The sequence below is a fragment of the Pyxicephalus adspersus genome, chromosome 8 (genome assembly GCF_032062135.1).
Source record: "Pyxicephalus adspersus chromosome 8, UCB_Pads_2.0, whole genome shotgun sequence".
In the NCBI taxonomy this organism is placed as follows: Eukaryota; Metazoa; Chordata; class Amphibia; order Anura; family Pyxicephalidae; genus Pyxicephalus; species Pyxicephalus adspersus.
Genome location: NC_092865.1, coordinates 68574698 through 68591631, shown reverse-complemented (window position 1 = coordinate 68591631; position 16934 = coordinate 68574698). Strand labels below are relative to the sequence as shown.

General features: G+C 36.3%; 1 protein-coding gene across 1 annotated transcript in view; it reads left to right on the top strand.

Annotated features, from left to right (window-relative positions):
• Nucleotides 1-16934, top strand: part of STAB1 (stabilin 1) — a gene marked incomplete in the record, with an annotated part of 106666 nt that overhangs the window by 14822 nt on the left and 74910 nt on the right. Inside the window, 10 exon segments of the mRNA XM_072421052.1 lie at nt 1718-1803; nt 3280-3349; nt 5330-5425; nt 5517-5633; nt 6554-6744; nt 7663-7793; nt 9207-9334; nt 10020-10099; nt 12504-12626; nt 14411-14545. Coding sequence (XP_072277153.1) covers nt 1718-1803; nt 3280-3349; nt 5330-5425; nt 5517-5633; nt 6554-6744; nt 7663-7793; nt 9207-9334; nt 10020-10099; nt 12504-12626; nt 14411-14545 — 1157 coding nt within the window.

The following is a 16934-nucleotide window of genomic DNA, read 5'->3' as shown; positions in this document are numbered from 1 at the left end:
ATGGTGGCCATACACAGCCTGATTCTTTGTTGATCTGATGGCCCAGTGTGATAACTATCTTGCATGTGGCAATTTCATAAGGGCCGATAACAAGTCAAGCATTTAAAGTATTGGTTATTGCGCAAGAAGTTTTACAGAAAAAAGGAAGGAAATACTTATAGGCATTGTGAAAGGAAGGAAGGAAATATAAACCAATAAAATTAGTCCTGGTGGTAAAGTGTAGAAAAACAAAGCTGTAATCAGTGTTGTATTTGCTATTCCAAGAAAAATGCAGCAACCATTGTGCTGGTTCTTTCATCACTTTCTTGGAGGATTGTCCGCTATCACTTAAAGAGGAATTCCAGGAAAGAGAGCCCACAACCTTTATTGCAGTTTGTGGTATTGAACTTTAGCAGTAATAGCAAAGTAATAATTGTAATATTACAAAAAATACAAGTAATATTAATAATTGTATTTGTAGTCCAAAGCCTGCTTTTTACTTTACTTGCAAGCATATTCTGTTAGATTGAAGTTTGCTTCCAAGCAGCTTCACATGCCTACAACAAATATGGAAGAGTTATAAGATTAAGAGGTGCAGAAATGTCTTTGATTGAGAGAGTCTCCTGTATTTGTTATGAAGCTGTTCAGATTTCAACTGTTCACCTTCCTACCACGTTTAGTTCCCACATACGCACAGATCCCTGCCAGGTAAAGCATTTTGTGGCTTCAAAGAAGAGGCGCTATTCTTTTTTTTTGTTCCTTCTGCTTCTCACAATCACTCAACACTCAACATCACCTTGTGAGCAAAGCAATCTCAAAGCTTTACGGAATATAAAAGGAATGAGATTGTAATGAGACCACTAATTAAAATGCCCAGACGTTGGAATAGCTTCTGCAATGGTAGACTGCTCTAAAAGCAGATTTGGGCATTTTTTTAAATCTGTGTTAATGAGTGTCATCGGTCCAAAAGTCTAAACGCAAGGTTCTAAGCTCAGTTCTACTTTATGTTGTTAAATTAATTCCTCAGAGCGGTGAGAGTTACATGCCTAAAAACAATTTTGGGAAGCCATGGTACTGGAAATAGTGGCACACGGTACTTAAAGGTGTGCCCTGTGGAACTTTTTGCTGCAAATAGTATAAGGAAAGGATTACTTTACATACAGCTGCTTTAAGTACATGAAGCTGGGTGACAAGCTAATGAAGCCATTCTTTAGCAGTTATTAATTTCTATAGTAATATATCACAAAGGTCAGGACCATTACCAAGATACTAGAGGGACAAAGATGGTGAACTGTGTCCAATAAGGTTTCTCTATAGCCATGTAAGTTACAACTTCAATGAAGTTGATCCGGATCCGGATGATCCTAAGATCTCGATTTTTTCGCAAAATTGTTCGACAAAGTTTTTTCTCTGAGGTCTTTCCATCATTTACAGTTCTGGTGATTAGTGGTAATGTTCTCTAGGTATAGAAGCTAGGTGTGGGTTGTAAGCTTGGGTATATGTGGTCTTCTCATTGCTTGCCAATGTCCAACAAAGGGATATTTCTTTTACAAAGCTTTAAGATCTACTGAATGTCATAGCCAAATATTTTTTTTCAGTCTATGTTAGGCACTACATTTTCCCCTTTTAAGTTTGGTAGTCATATAGATTAGGGAAAACTCCATACATTTCAAACTTAATTTATAATATTTTAAAACTATAATTAAAAATGTATTAATGTTAATCCTTTATCAAACAGTATGTCCTGGAGGATCTGATCCGCCTTGCAGTGGTCATGGTGTTTGCATGGATGGACTAAATGGCAATGGGACTTGCATTTGTGATGTAAGAGATTTTGTTCTATTACTGTGTATCCTCATTTTATAATATATGCTATCTTAATATTACAATGAGTACAATTTCTACTATTACATAATTTCATAAAAAGGACTCTGAATTAATTTTCATTATTTCCAAGTGGTACAACCCAGGCAGCTTTAGACACTGTCACCCCATGAATTAAAAGCATGTAGGTAATCTTTAGTTGATGCAGTGGTCGCCAACCTTTTCGGACCGGCGGACCTCTAAATGCACAGACTCCGCACCGTGCAAAGAGAGAAACTTCCTTTAGAGTGATGTCATGGTGCCAGAACCTGTCCACTCTCCAATCGCAGGTCTGAGCGGGTTGTGTCCAGAGACAACCCACCGCCCTGAGCCCACAATCCCTTTGGAAAACATGGTCCGCATCTCTGGCCGGTGTGCCCCTCCAGCGGAGTGCACCGGCCAGAGCCGCGAACCACCGACGTTTTCTCATGGATCACCGGTTGGGGACTGCTGTATTGATGTGCTTACATTAGCTTATTAGGCTGCTACAATTTGAGCTTGCTAAGCCTCAATAACAAATAAAACTATATACATTTCATGATTCTCAAGGTGGCAAGCATCCGGAGCAGTGAATACTTTCCCACCACCCCCTGGTTACCTTACCTAATCAGAACTTTCTGCATAAACTATCATTTGTGGAAGTTAGGGACCTGGAAGTTTGACATTCTAACATTCCAAATATTAGAGTTCTAGCAATGATATATCTGTTTAGCAATTTTAAGACTTTGTACAACCTTTCGTACAGATCTTCCAGCTCCTGAAGGACATGGAATTATAAGGGGGCTGTTTGAATCCCAAAACAAAGTTATATTTATTCACAATATTTGTTGACAGAAAGATAGACCTGACAGTGACTCATTCAAGGGATTCAGCTGTTCTCGGCATTGTAGAATGTCCCACCCTTGCTGGAGTCACCATTTGAGTGCCAATGTTTGGTTGCCTTCAAGGTAGACCTAATTTTGTCCAGCATCGTTTCCCAACCTTTGTTACCACTGAAGAATCGGCCATAATTAAAGAAACTGTAGGAGGAACACTGGGATTCTATAGAACCCCGACTCTGAATGGCTGAGCTACCCTATTCTATGTATCTCTAAATTGTCACCATCCACTGGAAAGTTTGTATTTAATGCATCTGGGGAAAAATATTAAATATATTTATTTGAATAACTTTTTTAAACCTTCTCTAATATTATTATAGTATTGAAAACTCATTAAACTCATTAAAATTGTATTAAAGCAAAAAAGAAAAAGGAATGGCATATCAATGGAAACAAGCAATAAGCGCTACCAGAACAAGAAAAAGAGAGGAGAATTGGGGAAAAAGGGAAGGGCTTGAATATTTATTTTTATTATAATACTTCTGATAACTACTTGGCCCATATTTTATTATAAGTTATTAACAATAATTATGATTTTAATGTATTCATTGTCTTACAGGAGGGATTTACTGGTTTTTCATGCAATGAATGTTCAGATCCATTTTTATATGGAGACAAATGTGACTCTGGTAAGTTAGTAAATAGTAAAAGTTTTACTGTTGGGCATATACAGTGGAATGTTTGTAGGGAGGGCAATATTAAATGGTGCTTTACCCAAACTTTACACCCCCCACTATTCAACCTTTTTCCCTGGTATCAATAATTACCATGTAAATAAATAAATCGGTTAGCTGTTATATATAATTTTTTCACTGCATAGTCTGCCATTCATTTCCATTTACAGTATCTGGTCCTTCTCTCCAGATGATAATAAGTGCATGCTTTGTGCAAGGATGGGAAAGGGGCATAAAGATTCTTAGCAGAATACATAGAATCAGATCGTTATTCCCCATGGTTGTGGCAGCAGGTTGGCTCAGTGGTTAGCACCCCGCCCTTTGCAATGCTAGGTCCCAGGTTCGATTCCCAGCCAGGACATTATCTGCATGGAGTTTGCAGGTTCTCCCCGTGTCTGTGTGGGTTTCCTCCGGGTACTCCGGTTTCCTCCCACATTCCAAAAACATGCAGTTAGGTTAATTGGTTTCTCCCTAAAAAAGAAAAAAAAAATTGACCTTTGACTACATTAATGACATATGACTATGGTAGAGACATTAGATTGTAAGCTCCTTTGAGGGACAGTTAGTGACATGACTATCAACTTTGTACAGAGCTATGTAATATGATGGCGCTAAAGAAATACCGTGTAATAATAATAATGCCAAGGATGCCATGGTTCTGAATAAGCTTTACAGTGTACACTGTATGTGCTATGGGTATACTGTGTATGGATGTAGAAGTGTTTAGGAGCATTGTATGATTTTTGTTTAATGCAAACCTATGTTTTACTGATTCATGGCAAAGACATGTTTTATTTTTTTTAAACATTCTTTATTTAAAATTTTGAATCAAACCAAATACAAAATACAGACTCAGCATGAAACGAAAGATAACATATCTGCCAGTATTGAGTGAATAATACAAGTATCCTGAACGTCATAACATGAGAAAGAAAAAAAAAAGAAGTGTCATTGGAGAAGGTACAGTGTTGATATATAATTATAATGCAGCAATATACTAATCCAAAAAAGCTGTAGAATAATTCAATGAAGATCCTGTCTTCACATGGCTTGGATCTCTTTCTCTTATAAGGATGGAGTCGGATGAAATCATCCAAAGACATGTTTTAAAGGCCATGGTAACTGATGGTTCACCTAGTAAACGAACAATATTAATTTATTTTATTGGAGCCAGTCTGTGTACAGGTGTAATTTAAGAGTAGAGAGCCCAAAAGACATTTGTTCCTATTCTCCGCAAGTTATGGTTGCAAAGCCTTATGTCTAATTAACATATAAATAAATAAAGAGGAAGGAATGGTTCTTTATAGCAACTTCAGTAGTTTAGATAGTCGTTATATGTTTACAATATAGATTTCAAGTTTTACATAGCTCAACTAAGTTGCACATGGGTACATTTGTAATGCACAGTATCGAAAGCATACAATCTTATCTAACAAATTTGTGTAAAGCATAGGTTTGTTTTCGTTCTCGGTGTTTCGCTTGAATGGCTTCCTCAGGGGAAGGTAGAGATTGTACTAAACGTTTACAATAAGAAACAGAACAATAACATAATAGTAGTACAAGTAAAACAGTAAGAATAATAACATAACTAGGAATACTTATTACATAGCTAGAGTTGTTACTTCATGGTAGTGGCAGGGTAATTGAAAAACAGGACTAAATTGCAAATTCACAGTGATGTATGGAAAATACAACATATGATGATAAATGGGCTAATATGTGTATAATGTATCAAGATAAAAATAATGTACTCAGAATTATGGTTACAAAAATACAAAGAGCCATTCTTTCCTCTTTATTTATTTATATGTGCACAGATGTATTCTGATTTGTTGCTATTGGTGCTTTATATGTTTTTCCCTTACTAAAAAATAAGAGTTGAGTAAATATTACTATTTTATGTCAGTATGTGCAATGACAAATGTTTTTTTCTAGCTTGCCAGTGCAAACATGGGATTTGTAAAAATGGAATTAATGGAGACGGAAGTTGCATATGTGAAGCTGGCTATATGGGTTCCACATGTCATCTAGGTAAACAGGCTTTTATTATGTGATAGATGGGCTATAAAATATATGGTTTATGTTCACTGTTGTGCTCTTGCTGTGCATTGTCTCTTTTCAGAGTCCTTATCCTGCAAAGCACTGAACTGTGGAGCAGACATGCGCTGTGTGCAGTCAGGAGGACAACCTAAATGTGAATGTATGCCAGGCTACAATAAACAGAACAATGTCTGCAAACGTAAGTGCTTGGCACCAGGTTTCTTTAAAAAAAAAAATGATGTCCTTTGTTTTAATTCTTTTTTTATATGGAGATTTTGACTTTAAAAAGGTTTGGTTATAGGGTGACAACACTCTGATTCCCTGTTGTGTGTTGTTAACTTGTGAAATAAGCTATAAAGACTGCAAGTGACCCTTATATTCATGCAGATATCATTTACTTGTATCACCATCAGGAAATCTATTTTGATAAATGCCATGTAGCCGTTTCTAGAATGTAAGCATTCAGACAAGAAATAGATAAAAGGGCAGCACGGTGGCTCAGAGGTTAGCACTCCGGCCTTTGCAGAGCTAGGTCCTAGGTTCGAATCACAGCCAGGACACTATCTGCATGGAGTTTGCAGGTTCTCCCCGTGTCTGCGTGGGTTTCCTCCGGGTACTCCGGTTTCCTCCCACATCCCAAAAACATGCAGCCACATATGACTATGGTAGGGACAATCCCAAAAACATGCAGCCACATATGACTATGGTAGGGACATTAGATTGTGAGCTCCTTTGAGGGACAGTTAGTGACACGACTATGGACTTTGTACAGTGCTGCGTAATATGATGGCGCTATATAAATACTGTGTAATAATAATATTAATAAAAGGGCTGGAAGAAAACCATAACCCTGCAACAATGAATTAATAATATACAAAAACAAATATTTTATTTTTTAGAAATTGCAGTTGTTTATGATATATAGAATTTTAGAATGTTAATCCAGTAAATTAAATTACCAAGCCAGTAAACTTAATCCAGTTAACACAGTAAGGGTTTTGCTGTGCATGTTATCTAGTAAGGTTTGGTGTTGCATCCCCTTTTAAGTGTTTGGGGTTTTGATACATTTTAGGCTTAACATTTGTCATTTGTTTTATATTATCATATGTGTTTTTACAGCCCAGAACCCATGTACACCCTGCAGCAAATTTGCAACCTGTGAAGTACTGGGGCCACGCCAGTACAAATGTACCTGTAAACCTGACTACTATGGGGATGGAAAGACATGCTTACCCTTTAATCCATGTTCACTTAACAATGGAGGATGTCCACAGAATACTACTAGATGTGTATTTCGAAGTCCAGGAAAGGTAAGCAACACAGTTCTAATGACATCGATATTTCAAATTCAGAGGCAACTTTTTTTTAACCTGCCACTGATTTTAATGCTGGCCTTGCACTCCAAGCTAGGTCCACTCATTTTGTGTGTCCCCTCCGTGCTTTGCTAAAACACCACATTATTGAAAACTGGGGGACAAAAAATGTAGTTAATACCCAGAACTTTTATTCTTCCACACTTCCTAGTACAGGAGTGTTGTTCAAACGAGATCTCAGGATTTGTTGAGTGTTCTAAAAACATTTGGGCGACTCATCAAAACTCCCTTCCCTAAAGGATCATACCTGAACCTGGGCTCTGGGCACATTGGGCAGAAACTATGGAAAAGGAAGCATACTATCTAACTTTATATTCTACACTTTATTGTAATTTTATGTGGTGTTTTAACAAGGAGAAGGGAGACATACTTATTATTTTGGTGTAAGGTCCACTTGAACCTATAATTATTACCATTTATCTTTTAGCAGGCATATAACAGGTTGTGTATGTTTCTATTTTTCACTTTATAGTATTGTAGTATAATACATTCACTATTAAAATTATCAGGGTATATATGTACACAACTTGGCACTTGCTTACTTATTTTTCTAGGCTTTTTCATAATTTAAAGTTTGAAAATATTGACTTTTTAAACACAGCCCCTGCAAACGTATATGTCCTACGCTAAAAATTCTTCATATTGAGTTTTTAGAACAATATTGTTCCACTTCTCCAATGTGACAGGATAAACATTGGATAATGCAACTCAGCAAAAGGAGATGCACAATAAATCCTTATCCTGATAAGAATTTCCAAGCACTCCAGAACAAAGCATTACATGTATAATTTAACTTAAATCTTGCTGCCTGCTGACATTTTTGAGCTCTTTGTACTTACTATCGGTAACTTCCAGTCTTATTGCAGTTGTCTGCCTGGATTGATAAGTCGAGGTGTACCTTCTCAATGCACTATGCCTGACATATGTGGATCGTTCACTTGTGGTAAGAGTGCACACTGCGAAGTAGTGTCTCCTGGAAAACACAAGTAAGAAATACCGGTTTTTGGAAATATTCATTCATTCTGTTTTTGATTCATATTTATAAATAAATAATTTTTTTCATCATTTTTACTAAGTATTTTATAATTTTATATAAGTATTTGTTTTGATGCAAGCCAATTCCCTAATCAGCAGTGAGTGAATCAAGCTCTGTTGCTGCACGTGGTTTGACAGGGAAAGGATGAGAAAACAGATTAGATAATTTATCAGTTTGTATATTTAAATAAGCAGCAACAGGTTTGGTGGCTGGGAGAAGGCACACTGGGCCTGATTTATTAAAAGTACAATTAATTATATAATACAGTTCAGTTTTAGATGACCTGCACATCGTAATTGTTTATATTCTACAAGTGCCAATCTTGGGCATGCGCAAAAAGGGCTTTTCCTGCAATGTAAAAAAAAGTGCCAATCTCACTGTGTGAGATTGGCTTTTTTTTACATTTACAGGAGGAAATGGCACCTGATCTCCCCTGCGAGATCATCCAGAAGTTGGCGGCATTTGGTGGTTCCTCCACCCACAACAAAAACAGAATGCAGGACGGCGCGGGACCAAATTGAAACCAATTGTGGAGGGATCGAGGGCCCTGCAGAAGTAAAGGTGGCTCGGTAGTTAGCCCTCTGGCCTTTTTGCAGCGCTGGGTCTCAGGTTCGAATCTTGGCCAGGACACTATCTGCATGGAGTTTGCAGGTTCTCCTGTGTTTACGTGGGTTTCCTCTGGGTACTCAGGTTTCCTCCCATATTCCAAAAACATGCAGTTAGGTTGATTTGCTTCCCCCATTAAATTGAGCTTAGACTATGGTAATGACATATGACTATGGATAGGGACATTAGATTGTGAGCTCCTTTGAGGGACAGCTAGTCACATGACTATGGACTTTGTACAGGTCTGTGTGATATGTCAGCACTATATAAATACTGCGTAATAATAATAATAATAACAACAACCCACCACTGAGTAGATATGTAAACTGTAAAATGTGCTTACTATCTGGATGTAAAGCACCTTAAGCCTGCTGTTAACATGTTGTGCTGCAATAAACTAAAAAAACTTGACTTGTATCCTCGTTCTTGGTCAGTGATTCAAAAGCTAAAAAAGACAGAGGATGAGAACATCAACCGGGCAAGTGGGATTTTTTAAAAACAGGTCAGAAATGAAAGTTTACATAATCTCACATTGGAAAGGTCTTCTTTAATGAATTCAGCCTGCATGACCCAATCATTGTAAGACAGAACCAGGTTTATATTAGATACAGGTCAGATTTCCAGTTACAGGTTTTTGTTTCTAAAGCAGTCTTTTTTCAGCTTGGTATATACTGTATACATTTGATTATTTTCACCTGCTAAATTTTTAATAAAATGTTTTGTGTTGAAAATAAATTGGTACATGTGTATCTTTTAGGTGTGTTTGCATGGAAGGAGAAATAGGGGATGGCAGAAATTGCTATGGAAGTCTTTTGTATGAGATTCAGAAGCTTAACATTGAAAATACAGACATGAGAAAAAAGCCTGGAGCATTAAGGATATTTGGTAAGTTGGGGCTTTTATTTAAAGTATATGTAAAGCCATTTATTTTCAGCTTTAAATAGTGTAGGGAAGACGAAACACCTTGGCTGAGTATTTTTTTCTACTTTGTCTATCATTGGGGAAACATTACTATTGTTATCGGTCCAGTAAATTCTACAGGCAGTTAGAAGGAAATAACTTAGACAGTCTTTTGTGCTTGGCTGTTGGCCACCAGTAGATGGCATTGTTTCCTCATTTAAAGTGTGTCACAAATTTTAATATATCTTAGATGGCAAGTTTGTTATACACTTTACGTGAGTGCACAGTGCCATCAAATGGTGTGACCAGGGTATGACCAGTCTTTTTTCCAAATCGCATTTTCAGGTAAACAAAACAAAATCTCTATTTATACTAAATATATACAGTATTTATTTTTACCTACTCTTTGTACTGTGTGTCCATTCTACAAACCATTAGCAATATTTACTTTTTTTTTGCGTTGTTACCATTTTATTTATTAACCAATAGAATGTTCTTCAGTTCACATGTTAATCTACTGCAACAATTTACTTATATCTCTGTCCTCTGGACCAACCGTCTCTTGACATACGTTGACATATCAGGAAAAATGCTGTTTTTTAGAATAAAATAAATACACTTATTCAGTGTAAGCATATGCATCATGTAATCAGGATTTTCTTTTCAACAGAGGAAGGGTGTGCACTGACGCTAAGGAAATTTGGTCCTTTCACAGTATTTGTTCCTCTTATGAAAGCAAGTAAAATGAATGTAAGTGCGAACCATGTAAGAACTGAGCTATTGTCTGATAACTTCTGACTCATTTATTTTCTATTGGAATATTTTTACAGTCTGGCTAAATGTTTTCCAAAGTATTTTCAAAGTTAAACTGCTCTTTATACAGGCGTGACTGAGGTATCTCAGAGGTTTGTAGCCCCTGCACTGTATTTTATTGATAATATCATATATCATATATGATAATATAATAATATTATTAGTATTATTAATAAACAGGATTTATATAGCGCCAACATATTACGCAGCGCTGTACAATAAATAGGGGTTGCAAATGACAGACGAATACAGACAGTTACACAGAAGGTGAGGACTCATTCCCAAATTTCTGACTTTATTTCCCAAAGACTCAACACAACATTTATAGGCCAAAATGGCCATGGCAGCCTTTTATTACAAATACCTTAGCTGGTCAATAAACCAAAGCATCATCATAGCACCGGAAACATTGTAACATAAATACCATAAGTAACGTTAATGTAACATCAGATTAGATTCTATATTCAGCTACCGCGAATGGGGTTACAGGACCTTGAAGCAGTAACACCCACCATACTGCCTTTAAATTTACAACAATCTAAATAATGTTATTCCCTGTTAGAAATGTACCACTTTGGGAATTATAACAATTAACCATGACCCTTCTCCAGTCATTATTCCTTGGCTCACTACACAGTTTATTAAACTTACCACATAGAAAACACTTCACCTGTTTTATAAATAGATCCTTCACCACTTACCAACCAATGACTGCCATCAAGCCACAGGACTCCCACTGTCTGGATGCCCATCTAGGGACCACCAAAAACCACAAATAAGGGGCAGTTGGACATTTTAGCTCTCTTCTTCCTTGGCTAACTTCCTTTTCCACTCTTCTTTCCTATCTATCTATTTCCTACAACTCCTTCCCTTCACCAATCCCATGCCTGGCCTTTTCTTAAGCTAAATAAGTTTTTACTTTAACCCTCACCTGCCTGTCCCCCCAACCTTTACCTGCCTGCCCCCCCAACCTTCACCTGCCTGTCCACCCAACCTTCATCTGCCTGTCTCCCCATGACACCCAGTCATATGCAGGCCTTATGCTTGTGCTCCTATATAGTACCTCTTCCAGTTTAAGTACAGCTGAACATACAATTACAAAACACTGTAATAAGTAAAATTCGAGAAATTACACTATCATCTTTTACTGTGGTTTTAATAAATACATTTCTGCAATTTACCAGAGTTTTATAGCTGAAGTTTGGCTTTAAAGTATGAAGATTTAGGGTCGATTGTTTTTGTCTTTTTTTTTTTACTCTTTAAGTTTTGTCATGTTTTATACCTTTATTTTTACATTGCATACATACTGTTTGGCCTCTATCTATAAATCAGGGAATCCGACATTCCCGCAAACATTCCCTAACAGGAATCAATTACTGCCATTGAAACACATGGACCTGTTGTTAAACACATGATTTAGGTTGTTAAACTTAGATTTGCATGCATTTTAGCTTGCGCTAATGAACTCTAAAATTAACTGAATTTTACTATACCAGTTGAGTATAATCTAGTAAACATGTGAAAAGGAGGCAAAAGCTCAATGTGCTGGCTGGATATGAAAGTATAAAACATTTGAAATGCAACAGCATTTATATTAGGCATTTACATAATTGTTGTTTTGTTAATGTTTGCGCATTCCTAACACCCATTAGTTTGTGACACAGGCTTCATTGCTGTCTACTTCCATAACTTAAAAAACAATTTCTGATGGGACCTATGGGTGTCTTATTACTCACCCAAGGGGTTCAATGTCTCACTCCTTAATATTTGAAGACAAATGTTCTTGGTCATATGAACTGGTCAATGACAGAGTGTCCCCTATTGTATTCCATATGTTCCCTTGGGCTCCAGTCTCTCCCCTTCCTTATCACTCTCCACACCCCCCGATACTGATCAACCTTCTTTCTGTTTTTTATGTTGTTATCTCCGTCATGTCCATGTCTAGATCAAAGCAGATACAGACCCCACTTTCAGGGCAAACATTTTTTTATGTTTTCTTAAGTTTTGCAAGTTTTAACAAATGGATTGGATACAGGAGTTTGTATTCAATCCAATACAAAATGAGAGTTTGAATTTTGTTCTCATTTTGTATTGGATTCAATACAAAGTCCTGTATTCGGACATATTTCTGTAAGTTACAGGTCTACAATTTAAAAAACAAAATTTCATGAAAAACAGTGTAACGCTTTTGGAACAGAAATCTAGACATCAGTGTAACGCCCAGGTGGTTAAATAAACAGTTCGAATGGTTCTTTTATAAACTTATAAAATGATCTATAATCCTTCAATTCGCCTCCTACAACACAAAACTTTTCTTAATTACTTTTAATTATAATTTTAGGAGACCACATCTAAATTTTTTTGCAAAACTCACATTGTTGCTGGCCTGTACATGAATAACGATTTGAAGAAAATTGGTCAACTGTGGACAATAGGTGGAGATGTCCTGAAATTTTCAATAAAGGTAAGAACCTGTCACTGCTGTACAGTGTAAACATTGAATTAGACAATGTTCTTTCCCTATACCGCATTCATAGCTTTCTTATCACTAGCCAACCACAAAAATCCCATTTACTTCCTTTTTCCCCTGATTTTCCTCTTCCTTTCCTCCCACACCCTCCCTGTTCCTTACATTCTTCCACTTCTGTTCCTTTTCTTACCACTCCTGTATTAAGAGCTCCCATGCTATTACTTAAAACTCCTCAAAGGTTCTTGTTGAACAATGGTTAATGCAAGAACTTAAGGACAAACAGTTTGTCATCCATTTAGTTGATTAATTTGGATATAGCAGGTTGATAGATACATTTGATAAAGCTTTATTATGCTTTTATCCCCTTCAAATGTACAATATGTATTATATGGAAAGTATAAAAACAGCAATTTGCTGAACAAGAAACTACAATAACTTTTTAAGGAAGCATTTAGGCTGGCCATAAACATGCTGCTCTAACTTAAATCCAGCAGCCTAATGCACGGATCAGGCGAAGATAACTCCTGAAGGTGGAGTGCTTCTGTAATGCTTGGTCTTGTTTACTGAAATATTCCACTTTAGGGCAGGACAGTAGGAACATTTTAGAAACTATTTGAAGTTTTTATTGCTTTTGGAGTCCTCAAAGATTATCCAAAATTTATGTATGATAATGGAGACAGAAAGAAAATGGGGTTTTCTTTAAAGGTTCTTGAGACATTCCAAAAAAAAATCGTAAAATGCCCAAAAGGTAAAGCAAAGGTGTAGCCTTAGACACCTGTGGCTAAAAAAACTAATCATACACTACTTACTGTAACATAGTACAATACTATAGGAGCACATCAATGCTAGTGGGACACTTTATAAGTAAAATTTATAGTGGGAATTTTATAGTAATATATATTTTTTAATCCTTGGAGAGAATGCATTGTATTAGTTTCTGACAACCTTGGGTCCGGTACTGGGATCCTAAAGTGTTTCCCAAGCTTTAAATTAACATGAGCCCCAATCAAAAAAAATTGTTTTAAGATTTTGGAGCAGTGAAACATTAACCTCTGTTAATATAAATATATTTTATATATATATATAATAAATATATATATATATATATATATATATATATATACATATATACACACACACACAGTTTTGTTCTGTCTTATGTTTGTGCATTGCATCATTTACCTTAAAATTATAGAGCAAATATTTATTTACTCTAAACTTAAACTTAATGGTCAACACTAATCTTTAAAATAATCCCAATCCCGAAAATACCTATTAACAAATATGTATTACTATACCATTATTAAAAACATCATATATAAAAATAAACAAGAAACAAGTTTGTTTAATCACATTTTTTCCGCAAATCCCTTTCTTCCAAGCAAATTTGGTATAGTATTACCTATTTGTATATTTGTTAATACCTTATAATAATGTTGGATCTTACTTTTACATAAACATATGCTTGCATATCCATCCCTTGTGTTGTATATTTTAGTCTTTCTAGTTAACAGCTGCTGAGCTAGGATATCATGTTGTGCATTGTTTTTAGTGGGTCAGTGAATAAAAAGAATTCCGTTATTAGAAGGAGCAGAAAAGCACCACCCCATGTATAGCATTATAAATCAAGACAAATAACCAGCATTTGTACTGAGCAAATATGGCTGGTAAATACTGTCTATATTATTTTATATTATTTACAACAAGATGACTTATTACTAAATGTATCTGCATGTGTATTTCTTAAAAAGATACTAAATAATGCTTATACTACACAGGGTTTTTTTAAATCCTCGGACCCTAAAGAAACTTACAGAATTACAAGAGCAGACCTACCGGCAGCTAACGGCATTATCCATGTTATCAACTCATTTATTCCACATGACAGCACAGAAATGATTGAAAGCGAACAGGTATTTCTATAATTGTATTATTCTAATTTTGTACTGATCTAAATTTAAAACTGCAGCCTGTATGAGGATTTGTGCATCAGCTCTTACTATTCTCACAATTGTAAATCTCCAGCCAAATGTTTACTTCTCTTCCTCTTATGTGTGGCACCAGTCGCTGGGCCATGAAGTGAGGGGAAATCCTCACTGGGACACAAGGCAATCTACTAGAATGCATTTTTATTGTTGCCAGTGTCCCCCTTTCCTTGAAATCTTAATACTGACATCCACCAAATAGACAGAAAGTGCAGAGATTTCTTCTATCGCATGCTCTGTCTTATAATAATGAAATAAAAAAGAAAAGACAAGAATCTAATGTGCAGGACAAAGACAACATTGAGTACTTTACATAGTTTCTAACCCTTATATAATAAAAACTGTCCTGACATTTTTATACCATGTTACTTTTGTTCGAGGTACTGTGTGAGTTGGAAGGAAATCTGAGAGAATATCTCTCTAAAGTAAAGCAACATACACACGTCAGATGATTCTCGTCCAATAATCACCTTAGGGCTGATATCAGATGAGAATCTGGCGTGTATCAGATGAGAATCTGGATCGACGAATGGGGAACAATGGTAATGAAAGTGAAGGGGGAGAGCACAGTGGGGTGCTGCTCCACCATTCTTCCCCTCCCCTCTCCAGAGAGCAGAGCGGCACACAACACTTATGCATGCATCGTGCAGTCATTTGTCGTTGGAAAGGATCGTGAAAGATCCTTTCCCATGACAATTATTGCATGTGTGTACATAGTCTTAGGGAGCATTCCTTCTGACAAAATTCTCATTGGAACAGTTGTCCCGATTGGGAGATTTCTCCTCACCTACTGTTATGGTGACAGCTGTAAAATTTTGTATTTCTCATCACTTTCTTTCCCGATAAATGTTACAGAAGGAGATAGATAGGATAATTTTCACAGCACAGAGAGATCAATACAAAAGGTTGTAACTGTTCTACATGATATCCAAAATGGAAAACAAACAGTCTAACTTTTACTTTCACATAGCTCCCAACCATCACACTTTCGCTGTGCTAGCGGTTTCCTGGAAGCTGTACCATATTTATAGAAAGCTGTGTAAAATGACCAAGACGCATTAGGTACTGATTTTCATTTAGGTGCAATTCTGAGGGTTCCAACTAGATAATGCCAACAGCTCAGATAGTGCTAGTGCTCAATAGATAGACAATGAGGATCTCAGCACTCCTCACTTTCTCCATCAGCTTATGTACAGGGGCCCACAATAGATGCTCCTTCCATTCACCTATCCAGGGAAGAGTTTGGTTTGAAGACATTTTTTTGGGAATGGGTAAGGGGCTATATGTCCTGTACTCATTTCTCAGGGTGGGATGGTGGATATCTAGGGGCCCTATTATTAAAGGGGGGTTCCAGATTTCAAAAAGGCTCCCCACCCACAGACCAGAAGCCCTTTCCCCCAAAGATGGCCCTTGCCATGTTTGGTCTGGTTTCTCTAAAAAGGAGGTGACTACATGCTTTTTGCCCCTTTCCTTCAATTTTCAGAGGACCTTTTTATGGATGGGGGGGGGGGGGCACGGACCCATTTCCTATCCAGGAAGTTCCCCAGCCTTTTGTTTTTTCCTGGTTAAAAAAAGAAGATATCAGCCATTAAAAATATAACATTTTTATCTGAAAAATTACATTATGTGACATTATGTATTTTAGGTGTGGGATATGGTGCAATGTTACAATTTTTAACTTGTTCATTAAATGATTAAATGGAAAGGAAAATAATAAATTAGTCTGCTGTATTGAACTTATTCCAATATCCCATTCCTAAAAAAAGAAATTTTGTTTGCTTATATAGAATTTTGACAATTATCAAATGTCATTGTCAATTCAATTTATTATTATAGAACCGCCAACAGAACAAATAATCATTGACAGTTTACATGCAATGGTTTTATTTTTAGTGTATAATATGGCAAAGATAAGGGATTAAAGGCATCTAATTTACAAAAAGTAACACATAGATAAAAGCCAAACAAAAAAAAATAATTTGGGTTTTATCTGTGTGTATACTCTTCATGGATTGGATACCTCAAAAGTCTCCTATTCTGTTGATATCTTTGTTATATTTGAAAAACTGAGATGTGGCATCTTGCATGTTAGATATTCAATTATTACTGGGGAACATATCTGGAATTATTAATAGTGCATAAAATGTGTTATTGTAAAATCCTAAATGGGCTCTGTGTTTCCACTTTAGCCAATGGTGTCTAAACAGTGTGCTTTAACCACACCATCCATGCCCTGCCCACTTGACTACACCCCCTGTCCCTTTTTGGCACTTTCAAATGTTGAAGGGTATGCTCTCCAATGTTATAATATATATAT